At 46.3% G+C, this 15078-nt stretch overlaps 2 protein-coding genes across 3 annotated transcripts in view; one reads left to right on the top strand and one right to left on the bottom strand.

Moving 5' to 3' along the window:
- Nucleotides 1–14878, top strand: part of GSAP (gamma-secretase activating protein) — a 153696-nt gene extending 138818 nt beyond the window's left edge. For both annotated transcript variants that reach the window (XM_066354451.1, XM_066354450.1), the window contains exons 25-31: nt 1459–1529; nt 2932–3026; nt 9021–9140; nt 9996–10057; nt 12520–12621; nt 12782–12881; nt 13795–14878. In XM_066354451.1, the coding sequence (XP_066210548.1) occupies nt 1459–1529; nt 2932–3026; nt 9021–9140; nt 9996–10057; nt 12520–12621; nt 12782–12881; nt 13795–13886 (642 nt within the window). In that variant the 3' untranslated portion in view covers nt 13887–14878. The remainder of the gene's footprint in view (nt 1–1458; nt 1530–2931; nt 3027–9020; nt 9141–9995; nt 10058–12519; nt 12622–12781; nt 12882–13794) is intronic.
- CCDC146 (coiled-coil domain containing 146) overlaps nt 14104–15078 on the bottom strand; it is a 194783-nt gene continuing 193808 nt past the window's right edge. The window contains exon 20 of the transcript XR_010747551.1: nt 14104–14179. The gene's annotated coding sequence lies outside the window, so the exon portion shown is untranslated. The remainder of the gene's footprint in view (nt 14180–15078) is intronic.

Below are 15078 nucleotides of genomic sequence, written 5' to 3'. Positions count from 1 at the left end.
TCCCCATGTTGATATTAACTTGCTTACTTTGTCCTTTAATAACATAGAACTATTTAACACAACTCCCTAGCAGCTTTATTTCTATTGCCTTTAAATTTCATCTTTCAAAGTGTTAAGGGTTGTTGTTCAAGCTTTATTCTTCCCCAGAGTTAATCACATAAAAGTTTCTTTTTATTTTTTGAATTTTAGAGAGAGGAAAGAGAGAAAAAGAGAAGGGAGAAGCAGGAAGCATCAAATCATAGTAGTTGTTCTCTGTATGTGCCTTGACCAGGCAAGCCCAGGCTTTCAAACTGGCAAGCTCAGCATTCCAAGTTGACACTTTGTCCATTGCGCCACCACAGGTCAGGCAAAGAAAAGGAAGACACAGTTGGCCCATATGAGAATCGAACCCTCGACCTTGGCGTTATTAGCACCACACATAGAAGTTTAACACGAGTTTGTGTTAACTATTCTTAGAGCCAGCAGGACCAGATGTGGTGGTACAGGTGTGGTCTCAGAAAACTCAGCGCCTTTGACTTTCCACCTCAGCAATTACTGACTGAAGCCAGATACACCGGCGCCTGCCCAGCAGCGAGCAGCCACGCCTCCCAGCGGCCTCTCAGGAGGGCCACTGGGCAACTTTCCGAAACAAATTCTCAGAATTTGCTGCAAAACCTGATTCTATTACTCACATGTTATCTTACTTGATTTAAGCCAAAAAGAAAGTGAGATTACATCATTGAGAATAACTAGCATTTGTCTGTGCCTGTGGGGAGACCCTACCAGGCGTCCCCAAACTACGGCCCGCGGGCCACATGCAGCCCCCTGAGGCCATTTATCCCCCCCCCCACTGCACTTCTGGAAGGGGCACCTCTTTCATTGGTGGTCAGTGAGAGGAGCACTGTATGTGGCAGCCCTCCAATGGTCTGAGGGACAGTGAACTGGCCCCCTGTGTAAAAAGTTTGGGGACCCCTGTGTGCAGTGCATGGATTCATGGCTGATAACTGTTCGGCAGACACTGTTCTGTTATTGACAAACTAGTAAAATGTTGAACCTGGGCACTTGAAAACAGCCTTACTCCACAGTCCATGCTCGGGGCTTTCATGCAAGTCATTGTCACCTTTCTTCTCGTGGTCAGCTGTTGGTCCTTGACACTAACACGCCTCACACAAGCCCCATTGCACTTGGCCTGCACTGATGGACGAGAGCCTGTAATTGAGGGCCTGGGAGCCGGGCCGGGAGCTTAGCTGGGCACTGTCTGTGCGGACAGAGGGTGCTCTGTTAGACTCTGGGGTGCAGTTTCAGTCTTTCCATTTTGAATTCCATGCCTCAGAACTGACCTCAGAAAGGCTGGTTTTGTGTCCGGGCACAGATGAATGCCAGCTGCCCTGAGCCTGCCTGTCAGAGCATGGAGAGACAGCTGTCGGCCCTGAGAGGAGGGGGATGAGCCGAAGTAAACAGACTGTCTTTCCCTTCCAGCTGCATCTCATTTGCCAAATATTGGAAACCAGTTGGAGGAAACATAATCTTCATCCCTGTGTTCTCCACTTGTACGCAAGTATTTCTCGCTCTTTTTTCATGGTGTCACGAGCCAAAACAACTCTGAGTGCTGCTTGTTTTAGCAAAGCCTTTCAGAAGCTTACCAGTTGAAAGCACTGCTAACCAATCCTGACCATCTATCTTAGCTCTGTACTCGGCCTTTCAAGTTACTCCCAGTGGTGGGATTCAGCCGGTTCACACCGGTTCAGCAGAACTGATACCTAATTTTTTGTTGAGTTTGGCAAACCAGTTGTTAAATGGCACTTGTAATCAGGGTTCTCTCTAAGGTGGACACCTGGGCAGCCGCCCAATGTGGAAATCACAAAATTACATTCTTTACTCTTTTTTAATGTTCATCTGCGCAACGGTGTATACTAAGCACCCATAGTAATGTTCATTCTGTCCATAGGTGAAAATAATTTGATGGAATTATGCTTGTAATATTTATTTATTCATTTCATACAACTCATTATACCTTTGATGAAATACTACATTTTAATTCCCTCACATTTGTTATTCAGTAAACAAACATATAATGTAAAGAGAAAAAGTGCCAAACAACCAGGGGATGACAACTTGTATTGTCTTTTGTCAGGTACTACTTAATATTTTTTCATTAATATTTTAAAACTCTTTCTTAAAACATAACCTAGTTTTGTGTACCTCTTTTATTGTTCTAAATGCATGAAATAATAAACAACCTTTCAGTACAATGCCCTAAAATGGTCATTAGGGCAGAGGACCGGTTTTTAAATTATTTGAATTCACCACTAATTCCACCCCTGTTCCTTCACTCATCCTCTTCCTTAGCATACGGTTGATGGAGGGTGGAGGGACAGAGCTCAGTACAGTCAAGAAGGGGAATTGAAGCTAATATAATTTACTTATTTATGTTTTCAGCAAGAGAGAGAGAGGGGAAGGAAGACATGGAGACAGGAAGGGAGAATGAGAAGCATCAGCTTGTAGTTGTTCATTGATTTCTTCTTATACATACCTTGACTGAGGGGCTCCAGCTGAGTCAGTGACCCCTTGCTCAAGCCAGTGACCTTAGGCTCAGGCCAGCAATCTTGGATTTTAAGCCAGTGACCTTGGACTCAAGCCAGCAACCACAGGATCATGTCAATAATCCCACGCTCAAGCCTGTGACCCTGTACTCCAGCTGGTAACCTCGGGGTTTTGAACCCCTACGCTCTGTGCTGTACCACCAACCAGTCAGCTATAATTTATCGTTTATGTACCACCTGTCTGGTTAGATTCTAGGTATTAGGCTGATGGTCACCATCTTATTTTTGAAGCTTTCTACATGGCATAACCTTCCATGAGTAGCCTGTGGTTTTCAGAGCCACTGCTTAGACAAGTGGCGTTTCAGAGATGAGCTCTTTGGCTCACACGCAGCTTTGGTGCTTTTTCCAGCGACAGGCAGGCTAATGCTGCTGAATTCTCTGTCTTCCACATCATGACCCGGATTCTGGAAGCTACTAACAATTTGTTTTTACCTCTGCCTCCTGGTAAGTCTTGGCTCTTTTATCTTTTGTTGTAATGCATTTGATCTTTCTTCTTCACATGGTCCCTAGACTTTGACACCTTATGAGTTTAAGGGGAGACCTGGTCTGTCTGGTGTCACTATGAGAGGTGACCCTGAGGTTGGTCTCTGCTGACCAGAAACCCCAATTGTGAAACTATCCTGTAGTTTGTCACTAACTTCAGGGAGCCTAGGCTGGGCCCCATGTAACTTTCTAGGATACTCTGAACCAGAGGAGCTCTTACTCTGATCGTCTGTAAGCCCGGTTTATCTGATGAAGAACGTTAACAGGCAGAAGGTAGTGGGTCTGGCTGTGTGTCAAAACTGAACTGATTCTTACTTGCTCAGGAACTAAAGATTTCTCTTAGCATTTGAAATAGGATCAAATCAGGCCTCAGAGCATCCTTGGCACATGTGTATGCAGTCATTCCTTTCATTGGTCACTTGTTCATTCAATCAACCAATGTTTGTTGAACAATTATTACATGCTAGGTACTGTACTAGAAATTAGAGCCATCACAAAAATTAACAAAGCTTTAGTTGGGAAGATGTGCATATAAATCAGTTATTATTATAAGAAATAATAAGCTTCAATTGCTATAAACTACCTTCCTCGTGTTCATTACATATAAGTCTTAATGTAAGCTTTATGGTAGTTATCACTACATAATATATATTATCCAGTTTTTAATATATGTTTAGATAATTCTTTCTTATCCATTTTTTAATTATAGTTGACATATAGTATTATATTAGTTTAAGGTATATGGTATAGTGATGAGATGTTTGTATACTTCACAAAGTGATCTCCCCAATAATTCTAGTACCCATTTGACACCATACATGTTATATTATTGATATATTACCTATGCTCTACTTTACATTTCTGTGGCTAACTTTTTTTTGTAACTGGCAGTTTGAACTTTTTAATCCCTTAAGCTTTTTCACCTGTTTTCCCAACCCCTTTTCCATGTGGCAATCATCAGTTCATTCTCTGTATCTATGAATTTGTTTCTGTTTTGTTTGTTTATTTTGTTTTAAAGATTCCACATATAAGGGAAATCGTATGATCTGTCTTTGCCTGACTTATTTCACTTAGCATACTACCCTCCAGGTCTATCCATGCCGTCATAAACGGCAGAAATTCATTCTCTTTAATGGCTGAGTAATAGTCTGTTGTATATATGGAACATCTCTTATCCATTTGTCTGTTGGTGGACATTTTGGTCACTTCCATATCTGGGCTCTTGTAAGTGACGCTGCAGTGAACACAGAAGCGCATATGTCTTTTCAAATTAGTGTTTTGGATTTCTCTGAATAAATACTCAGAAGTGGAATTGCTGGGTCATATGATAGATCTGTTTTTAATTTTTAAAATTTTTCTTTATTGATTTTTAGCAAGAAAGGAAGAGAGAGAGAGAGAGAGAGAGAGAGGAACATTGATCTGCTCCTGTATGTGCCTTGACTGGAGATGGAACTGGCAACCTCTGTGCTTCCAGATGATGCTCTGACCAACCGAGCTAACCGGCCAGGGCTCTAGTTTTAATTTTTTGAAGAACCTTTATACTGTTTTCCATAGTGGCTTCACAAATTTATAATCCCACCAAGAGTGCACTAGAATTCCCTTTTCTCTATATCCTCGCCAACACTTGTTTGTTGTCTTATTGATAATATATCAGCCAGTTTACTTTATTCATTTATATACAACAATTCATTCATTCATCATTAATTCATTTCTTTCTTTGTTTGTCTTAAGCCAACATTATAGTGCCTATTTTGTGCCAGGTGTTGTTCTAAGTACTTTACATACATTAGCACATGTTTAAAAAAGCAATCCTGACTGGTAGGAGCCTAAATTGAACCGCATAAATTTTTGACCAACACAATGGCACTTTCATATGGTTTCACTTAATATTATTCCCACTTAAAGATGGTGAAATTGAGGCGCAGAAAGTTTAAGAGTATCTTGCCTGAAGCCACACAGCTATTAAGCAACAAGCCAGTTGCTTATTTAAATCCAATGTGCTTTTATCTATGATCCTGTGCTGCCTTTTGAATTTTATATTCCAGTTGAATTAGTTGATACTCAAACTTTGGCTGTTTGGGCACAAAAACCCCTATAGCATGTCTGAAGCTCTCTGCATTTGTGAGATATCTGAGATAGTTTGGCATCCTCCATGCTTTCTCTGTCTACGCACCTGGTCTTATAAGGTCTGTTTGGGGTAGAGGTAAAGACGGGTTTCTTTTGACTTTGTAGAAATCTGAAAGTGTCCATTAATGAGGAGAATGGGTTGGTTAAAGTTACCCTAATGGGGCCCTGGGCGGTTGGCTCAGCAGTAGAGCGTCGGCCTGGTGTGCGGAAGTCCCAGGTTCGATTCCTGGCCAGGGCACACAGGAGAAGCGTCCATCTGCTTCTCCATCCCTCCCCCTCTCCTTCCTCTCTGTCTCTCTCTTCCCCTCCTGCAGCCAAGGCTCCATTGGAGCAAAAGATGGCCCGGGCGCTGGGGATGGCTCCTTGGCCTCTGCCCCAGGTGCTAGAATGGCTCTGGTCGCGACAGAGCGACGCCCCGGATGGGCAGAGCATCGCCCCCTGGTGGGCGTGCTGGGTGGATCCCGGTCGGGCGCATGCGGGAGTCTGTCTGACTGCCTCCCCGTTTCCAGCTTCAGAAAAAAAAAAAAGTTACCCTAACGGAATATGAATTGTGAGGTACCCTCTAGAAAGAGTGAAGGGATTTTATGGAAACTATGTATGGCTTTCTGGCTTAAATTCTTAATTATTTGTGATTAACACAAAAGACTTGGCAGAGGAATGAATTGACACTTTCATATTTGTTCTCTATGGATGTACATGCTTCTTTTGTAAATAAACGAAACTGACTTATTGGGGACATTATTCCGGGGAGATCATAAAATTCACTTTCTGCAGAACACTGCATTCTTTCACAGGATGGGTGAGGCGAGACAACATAGGAGAGTGTGACCGGTGGTGACTGAGAATTATTTTGAGTAGACTTAGCTGCTGCTGTCCATGGGTCAAGTAGGGAAGAGCAGTTTTATACTTTTTTTCTCTTAAATGTGTGTTTCCCTCATATGACATGGAAGTAGAGGTGAAGCAATGCTGGAGCAGGTGCGTGCACACACGTGTGTGCAAATATAGGGTATTTTTCATGTTCATGTGTCAGAGTACATGCTGTCCAGGCTTCCTGGAGTAGCAAAAACTAATTTCAAGTGTCAGAAATGTGTAACCTGAATTGGTTAAAGAAAAAAAGATGAATTAGGATCACAAAAAGGAAGTCATGGTTTAGAGCTGGAGCATTGGCAGTTTAAAAGGGACCAGTGGGTGGGGGGGGAGGGATTGAGCCCAAAAGGAAAAAGCCCCTCCTGCTGGCTAGCAGAGGCCGTTGCCGGGAGGATGAGGACATGGGCGGCTGGAAGAGCTCCCTTTTGGAATGATGTCTATTTTAGCCAAGTTTCTCTTGCTTAGAGCTCACATGCAGAGAGGTAGCCAAGGACGGACTGTTGACTTTGGGACTGTGCCCTGGGGATGGAGAAGGAAGGTCATCAGGGGTCTTTAGGACAGGGACACAGGGCTGGAGAGGAATTTGGAGTCCAGAAAAATCTATAAGATTTAGAAATATTTGCATAGCTTTTTTAAATGTTTGGAAGAATGTCCAAATCCATTTGAAAAATCACTATTTCGTTTTGGGATTCAGGGAAGCTAGTGGATTCATCCATCGTTAGCCCATTAACATCTGCTTGTGGGTAGAGCCTGCACTTTATCTGGCCCTTGATGTTGCCAGGCCCTGGGACTCACTGCTCATGATTCATGTGCAGAGAGGGGGGGGGAGGGAGAGAGAGAGAAAAACTCCATTATTTGTCTGAATTCAGATCCCTGCTCTGAGTCTCATTTCTTTGTTGTGTAAGCTCCCAAGACTGGGCTACAATTCCTTGTCATTTCCTCCTCACTCCAGTCAGTTTCGAAGCCTGTGCATGTGTTATGTCCCCACCCCTCCCTTCCCTCCTCACGGCCAGTGCCCGCGTCGCCCTGGCCCCGGCTCTGCAGTGGCCTCCGGGAGGTCTCCATGCCTCCTGTGGCCGAGTGTAATTTAGAGGGCATCCTTCTTCACCTATTGCCATTTTAATGTCCCGAAAGTAAAGCTCCAATCCTCTTTCCATCCTGCTTAAAAACTTTTCAGTGCCTCCCTCAAGTCTAAAAATAATAAATTCCTTCCTGTCATTCAGCATTCAACCTGTCACACACAGAGCATCCTGCACTTCTCTTTCATAGAGCTGGTCACATTAAAAAATACATATTGATTTTTATGAGTATTTGATTTTCTGTCTCTCCCTTCAGACCTAAGGTGGGAGCTGCTGCTGTGCCCACTTTGCTCATTGTTGCACAACCAGCGCCCGGCCCTCTGTGTGCAAGGGATTTGCTGCATTAACCTTCCTCCCTCCCCCCCATCAGTCCTCTCGTGCACCTGATGTCAGCTCAGCCATGTCACTTGATGGGTCCTGAACATGCCCCATACTTTCGGGCTCCTGTTTTTACCGTTCTGTTAACACAACTATGAGTTATTGGGGCAGGATAATGTCATGGGAGAAGCCTAGGCTGACGTCCCACAGCCTGTGTTCAAATTTCAGCTTGGCCACTTACTGTTTATATGATCCTGGGGAAGTTTCCTAGCTCCTGTGAACTCAGCCTCCCCGTTTGTAAACTGGTCGCCACCTGATGGAGTTGCGTGAGGATCCAGGAGGCCAGTGTAGGCTGAGGGCCTCAGGACACGTCTGCTGCGAGTCCGTGTTGTTACACACGGGCAAGGTTCTCCACAGACCAGCTCCGGTTCTCAGAGCAGCCCTGGGGGAAGGGTTCTGGAAGGCCTATTTGAAGGATGAAGAAAAGCTCACAAAGGCTTAGCTGCTGGCGGCTAGTAAGCAATGTGATGGGACTCCGGCCTCGGTCTGCTCCTACACTCTGGCTCCTCCGCTGTCCCCGCTCTATGTCCCCCCGCCTCGTTTCCACCCAGGCGTCGCATGTACCCTTCACAGCTCCCTCCACATGCCGTCTTTCCCAGGAGGGCTTTTCTGATTCTCTCCTGGTCTGATATCTTCTTCCATGGTGTTATTTTTATCATTGATTATTATCATGCACCTAGAGCTCGAGGTTTCCACGTGTTTGAGGAGACTTCCCAAGATACTCAGGTTTTGGAGAGCCTTTCTCTTGAATTTTTATAGATTTTCTATCTGACCATATCATTTTAATTATTCTTTTATATAATTTAGTCCAAGTAAACCCCAAAAGCATGCCTGAGGTTAGGCAGAGAAGCTGTCTCCTCTGGTTCCAATTTGCTCCTCTTTAGCAAAATGGCCCCTATCCAGTGGTCGGCAAACTCATTAGTCAACAGAGCCAAATGTCAACAGTACAATGATTGAAATTTATTTTGAGAGCCAAATTTTTTTAGACTTAAACTATATAGGTAGGTACATTCCTTATCGAGGTAGCGCCCGCACGTAGTATTTTGTGGAAGAGCCACACTCAAGGGGCCAAAGAGCCGCACGAGGCTTGCGAGCCGCGGTTTGCCGACCAGGGCCCCATCCATCAGCTTCTAGCCTGGGCATGTGGAATTTGAAGGTCTTCGGTTAACTGTTCTCTTTTGCCATCTTACTGTAGAATTGCCAACTTGTTAAACTATAAAACCAATTTTCATCGAGCTGGTCTTGTATTCTTTCTCTCTGTTGGTCTAGGAAGAGACACAGGTGAAAGGGTGGCAGACTTGTTGGGAAATTATTACATACCCAGCACGATGCTTAGTCTCGGTGACATTACGAAGGAAATCTGGGCCTTGTCCTCAAGCAGCATTCAGTTGACTCTAGGCACCAAGCACGAGCTGAGTGCTGCATTAGCATCGCCGATTCCCTCCTGCCTGACCGGCTGGCGATGCTGGCTGACCCTGCTCCCCTCCCGCCTCTCCCATCCTAGGCTTTCACACTCTGCACACGATCCTCGGAGTTCGCTGTCTCCCTCTGCACAACCTGCTGCACTACATTGACAGTGGGGTGCTGCGTCTCACAGAAACAGCTGTCACAAGGCTCATGAAAGGTAAGGGCTCCGAGCTCTGAGTTTGCCAGAGTGCTCGTTCCAGTCTGAGCACCCGGCTGGCGTCCGGGGGTGCTCCCTGGTGGTCACACGGGCCCAGCAGCACAGAAGGGCCCCGCGCTTATTCAGTGCTTTGTATTAAAGCCTGAAGTTCTTATTATTTGAATAAGGAGCTCTTTTTTTGTTTTCTTGCTTTGAGCCCCATAAATTATGCTGCTGGTCCTTCCTTCAGTACAGTTCATTTCCTGTACCATTTTTGGTCTAGTTTAAAGTGTTTCACCCTTCAGGAGACCCCAAATGGCTTCAGAGCTCACAGACTGCTGTTAGATTCCTTGTCTATGCATGAGGACTGAGGCTAGGAGACTCTGAGGGTGTTTCTCAGCAATGTCACGAAATGGCTTACTTTCAGCTGATTAACTCCGCCATTACAAAGTTAGACTTGAGATGCAAGAAAATAATGAGAGATGCAGTGCTTATGTGAATTTGAACTTGAAATATGATCTGTAGCACAATCACTCACTTGAATGGTTTGATTGTGGTATTTTATAAATGAGTCTTGTTAATATATTTAAAGTGTTTTCTATTTTTCAAAATGCCTTCCGTTTTAAGTTAGTCCATAAAATTGTTTTGTAACAGACTAGCAGCCTGTTACAGAATGACATTCCATGATATACAGAAACAGTTTCATTTAAAAATCCCTTTATTCAGAGACACAAACTAGAATTTTCAAAGTGTTGTTAGACTTAGCTTGAGAATACAAGGTTGGGACCTGTGGTATCAGGATGAACATTGAAATATCATTAGCTTGTTCAGACATTAAAATGGAGATTTCTGTTTTCCAATGGAACTTTCTTGTAGATCTGGACAACACAGAGAAAAATGAGAAACTCAAATTCAGCATCATTGTGCGGCTTCCTCCGGTAATCCTGGATTATATTTTATTTTCTCCCTAAGCCTTGGCGTGAACCTCCTTCAATTTCTTCTTGCAGAAAGAGCATTTACTTGCTTTGGGCTGAAGTCAGTTGAATTGTTTCACTTTTCAGCTCCTTCCACCCTGCCCGCCCTCCCGTCCCGCAGCCGGCGGTGTTCCCCCTCCGGCTCTGGGCCTCCCCGCCCGCACTCCCGTCCCGCAGCCGGCGGTGCTCCCCCTCCCGGCGGTGCTCCCCCTCCGGCTCCGGGCCTCCCCGCCCGCCCTCCCGTCCCGCAGCCGGCGGTGCTCCCCCTCCGGCTCCGGGCCTCCCCGCCCGCCCTCCCGTCCCGCAGCCGGCGGTGCTCCCCCTCCGGCTCCGGGCCTCCCCACCCGCCCTCCCGTCCCGCAGCCGGCGGTGCTCCCCCTCCCGGCGGTGCCCCTCCTCCGGCTCTGGGCCTCCCCGCCCGCACTCCCGTCGCAGCCGGCGGTGCTCCTCCTCCCGGCGGTGCCCCTCCTCCGGCTCTGGGCCTCCCCGTCCGCCCTCCCCTCCCGCAGGCGGTGCTCCCCCTCCGGCTCTGGGCCTCCCCGCCCGCACTCCCGTCCCGCAGCCCGCGGTGTTCCCCCTCCGGCTCCGGGCCTCCCCGCCCGCACTCCCGTCGCAGCCGGCGGTGCTCCTCCTCCCGGCGGTGCCCCTCCTCCGGCTCTGGGCCTCCCCGTCCGCCCTCCCCTCCCGCAGGCGGTGCTCCCCCTCCGGCTCTGGGCCTCCCCGCCCGCACTCCCGTCCCGCAGCCCGCGGTGCTCCCCCTCCGGCTCTGGGCCTCCCCGCCCGCCCTCCCGTCCCGCAGCCGGCGGTGCTCCCCCTCCGGCTCCGGGCCACCCCGCCCGCCCTCCCGTCCCGCAGCCGGCGGTGCCCCTCCTCCGGCTCCGGGCCTCCCCGCCCGCCCTCCCGTAGCGCAGCCGGCGGTGCTCCCCCTCCGGCTCCGGGTCTCCCCGCCCGCCCTCCCGTCCCGCAGCCGGCGGTGCCCCTCCTCCGGCTCCGGGCCTCCCCGCCCGCCCTCCCGTCCCGCAGCCGGCGGTGCCCCTCCTCCGGCTCTGGGCCTCCCCGCCCGCCCTCCCGTCCCGCAGCCGGCGGTGCTCCCCCTCCGGCTCCGGGCCTCCCCGCCCGCCCTCCCGTCCCGCAGCCGGCGGTGCTCCTCCTCTGGCTCTGGGCCTCCCTGGCACAGCCCCCCAAAAACATTTGGCCGCTCTCTTCTCTTAGGAAACCACACTAATATTTACATCTGTGGGTCTGAGGGGAGGGAGAGGGAAACGTGCTTTGAGGTTTAAACTGATAAGGGATTTAAACACAGGTGAGGTCAGAAGGTCCTGGAGCTGCATTCCTCCCACTGTCGTTTCCGCCAAGGCTGGGAACCATCCAGAGGTCGAGAAAGGAGAGCCATGGGGAAAGGGTTATCTAGGCTCCCCTTATTTTGTGGGGAACATTAGCTCTTGGAGTTAAAAGTAGTATGAAAATGCGGAATTGCACAGCCTGGCCTTCCGAGCCGGCTCTGCGCACTGTTCATCCACCTTGAGCCCTGTGTCCCTGGCACGATCCTCCCCAAAGGGATGTCCGCTGCCTGTGGGCCTCATCGGCTGCTTTCCAACACCTTCCCCCTCACAGGCGTACTGAAGCAGAGGCAAGGAGAAAAAACAAAGCATATTTTCCATGGCTAGGTCTCTCTGGGGATCGTCTCTGAACATTTACTTTGATCTCTGAACTGGATATATTTTTTTTTTGCCTTTTACCATTAGGAATTAAAATTTTGGGGCAAGGCATTGGCAGAGTACATGCCTATAACCTTTAGTTTCCTATCAAAACATCACAGAGTTGGCATGCAGATCCCCAGTTTTGAAGAGTAGCAGATAAACTCCATTTCAGAAAAAGAATTTGGCAACATCAGCGTCTAAGATGCTTTCTCAGGGTTGCATTTAAGGGAGTATTTTCACAATTCAGAAGCATACTTCCTAGGAAATGACCTTCTTCCAAGGGTCATTAAGCATAAAGGGACTTTTAGACTAACTAGCAAGTCTGGAATAATACTTTTAAAATTATGAATAGATATAAGGTAACATTTACTTAATGCAGTGTGAGCTATATTCTCCTCTATATGTTTTCCACTCTTCTATTTTTATTATTGACCTTATTTTTTTAGAGTACTTTAGGGTTCACAGCAAAGTTGAGTGGAAGGTTCAAAGCTTTCCCATATGTCGCCTGCCCCAACATGTGTGTGGCCTCCCCATTACCGACATGCCGCATCAGAACAGCTCATTTTCTACAGTCGCTGAACCGACATTGCAGTCTTCTGACGTCCACGGTTAACTTTGGAGTTCATCCTTGGTTGTGCTCATTCTATGAATTTGCCCATCACTGTAGTGTTGTACTTTCATTGCCCTAAAGATGCCCCTTGACCTAGTTTTCAATTTGCATAATAGCTTATTGGTCAGAAGATCTGTCGACTTTGGGATCATCCTATGACTTCTAACATTATCTCCCGGAACCATGTGAAGCGACTCCTTCAGGACTATAAGAAACAGGTGAGTCAGTGTGAAAGCCCAGTCCCTCTAAATGGTTTTTGGATCCACTTTGCCCATTTCTGCACATTCTTATAGAAGCAATTGTAGTTATTACCACTTTTTTTTTAAGTCTGTGCTATTTTAGATAATCAACTAATACCTAAAGTGGTTTCCTTTTTAGCCTCGGAGCTCTATGATCGACAAGTCGTCATTCAGTGTGGAATTTCTGCCTCTGAACTATTTCATTGAAACACTGACAGATATAGAATCCTCCAATCAAGGTAATTCACTCCTCTGTTCTCAGAGCTTTCCTGCTTCTCCTCTGACGTGTCAATCAGCCCCTACTTACTTCTTCTACCCTTTGCTTTCCAGAAGGCCCCTTACTTGTAAGTAGCTCCTTATTGCAATTGGTTTTAATCAGCAATATCTAATTTACCTAGAATAAATCACCAAATGAAAAATTACCTCTAAAGTTTTAAAAGGATTTAAGTTGTTAAAAACCCATTTGGTTGATATAAATGGTCTTTCTTGGTTCTGAGTTTTAATAAATTTAACAATACATTCTCAGAACAATGCATTTTAATAATATAAATTATGGTTTCTTTTTTACTTTTAATCGACTTTATTGGGGTGACACTCATTAACATAATTATACAGATTTCAGGTGCACAGTTCCACAACACATCTCTGCACACTGTATTGTGTGTTCACAACCCAAGTCAAGTCTTTATCCATCACCATTGATCCCTCTTACACCCCTTCTCCACCCCACCCCCCCCACCCCCTGGGAATCACCACACTGTTGTCCATGTCCGTGGGTTTGTGCTTTTGTCCTTTTTGGTCTATCCGTTCACCTCCCTTACTACTCCCCAGCCGACAGCTCTGTGTATGAGTCTGTCTCTGTCGTACTTGTCAGGTCGTTTTGCTCATTAGAGTCCACATATGAGTGAAATCATATGGTGCTTGTCTTTCCCTGACTGGCATATTTCACTGAGTACAATGCTCTCCAGGTCCATCCGTGCTGTCGCAGAAGGTCAGATTTCCTTCTTTTTTATGGCTGCATAGTATTTCATTGTGTAAATATACCACAGCTGTTTTATCCACTCATCTACTGATGGGCACTTAAATGTGGACACAACATAATAAATGTTGCATGGACCATAGTAACTCTTTTCTCTCTCTCTGTCTTTCCAGCTCTGTATGCTTTTGAAGGACATGACAATGTGGATGCAAAATTTGTAGAGGAAGCAGCTCTGAAACACACCACAATGCTGTTAGGCTTATAAAAAAGAAAATATTATACCAGCTTCTAATTTTTCATCTTGCTCATTAGCTCTACTTCTATGGAGAAATCGCTAGCAATGTTCAAAATTGGTTACCATAAGCAGAATATAGTGTTGAGCGACCTGAATTTCAGTTTGGTACTCGTTCAGACAGAAGGAGTCTGCTGTAGCTCAGCCCAGTTTTGAATAGCAGATGAGCAGTCAAGTGTAGCGGAATGGCAGGCAGTCTAAGGAGGGGGCAGTGGCATGATGCTCTTCCTGGTGGCTTCATAGCGAAAGCTAGTTTCTGTTGCACTCTGAAATAAAATATGATTTAAAATGTGTGGACTACTGTTTAGAAAAACAAAAACTAGAAGGGTCATTGAAAATCATTTGACAAGTAGAAAAATTAAATTTTGCACAAAAACTATTTGTAAAGAGGATAGTTTTTAAAAAACTGAATTTGGACTAAGTCAAATCTGCTATTTCCAGTATAGAATAATTTGTAAGATACAGCAATTTGTACATACAGTCTTTATGGAGTAGGATTTGTCTTTCTGTGATGGTTCAGATGGAACAGTATTTAATATTTTAAAGATTATTTTATATTTATAAAACTTTGATTTAGAAGTACCTTATCATGAAATAAAACCAAAAACCCCTGAAAGTTTTGGCCTAACTCTTTTGTCCTTTGTACAAAGGCTTTCTATGCCAGCCAGGAATCGTGAGTCTGTGGACATGTTTTTCAGAGGCCTCCGTCACAGCTAAGCCGTTCCCCCGCCCGCCCTTTCGCTTCTGCCGTGACTTCATTCTGGCCCATAAGAACAGTTCCTGCCTGGGGTCAGCCATGACCCTTTGCTTTTCTCTTTTCCCATTATTTTCCTCAGCAAACTTGTGAAATTTTAATTATTATAAATATCCCTAGCTGGTATAATAGTTTAACTTCTTTTCTAAAATAATCACTATGTTCTGAAAACTGTCCTCTCCTACAGAATCCCCCCCCCCCCTTTTTTGGTATTTTTCTGAAGTTGGAAACGGGGAGGCAGTCAGACAGACTCCCACATGCGCCCAACCGGGATCCACCCGGCATGCACACCAGGGGGCGATGCTGTACCCATCTGGGGTGTTGCTCTGTTGCAACCAGAGCCATTCTAGCACCTGAGGCAGAGGCCATGGAGCCATCTCCAGCGCCTGGGCCAACCTTGCTCCAGTGGAG

This window comes from Saccopteryx leptura, chromosome 12 (genome assembly GCF_036850995.1).
Source record: "Saccopteryx leptura isolate mSacLep1 chromosome 12, mSacLep1_pri_phased_curated, whole genome shotgun sequence".
NCBI lineage: Eukaryota > Metazoa > Chordata > Mammalia > Chiroptera > Emballonuridae > Saccopteryx > Saccopteryx leptura.
Note: the sequence above shows the minus strand (reverse complement) of the source record. Positions and strands in the feature narration are given on the sequence as shown.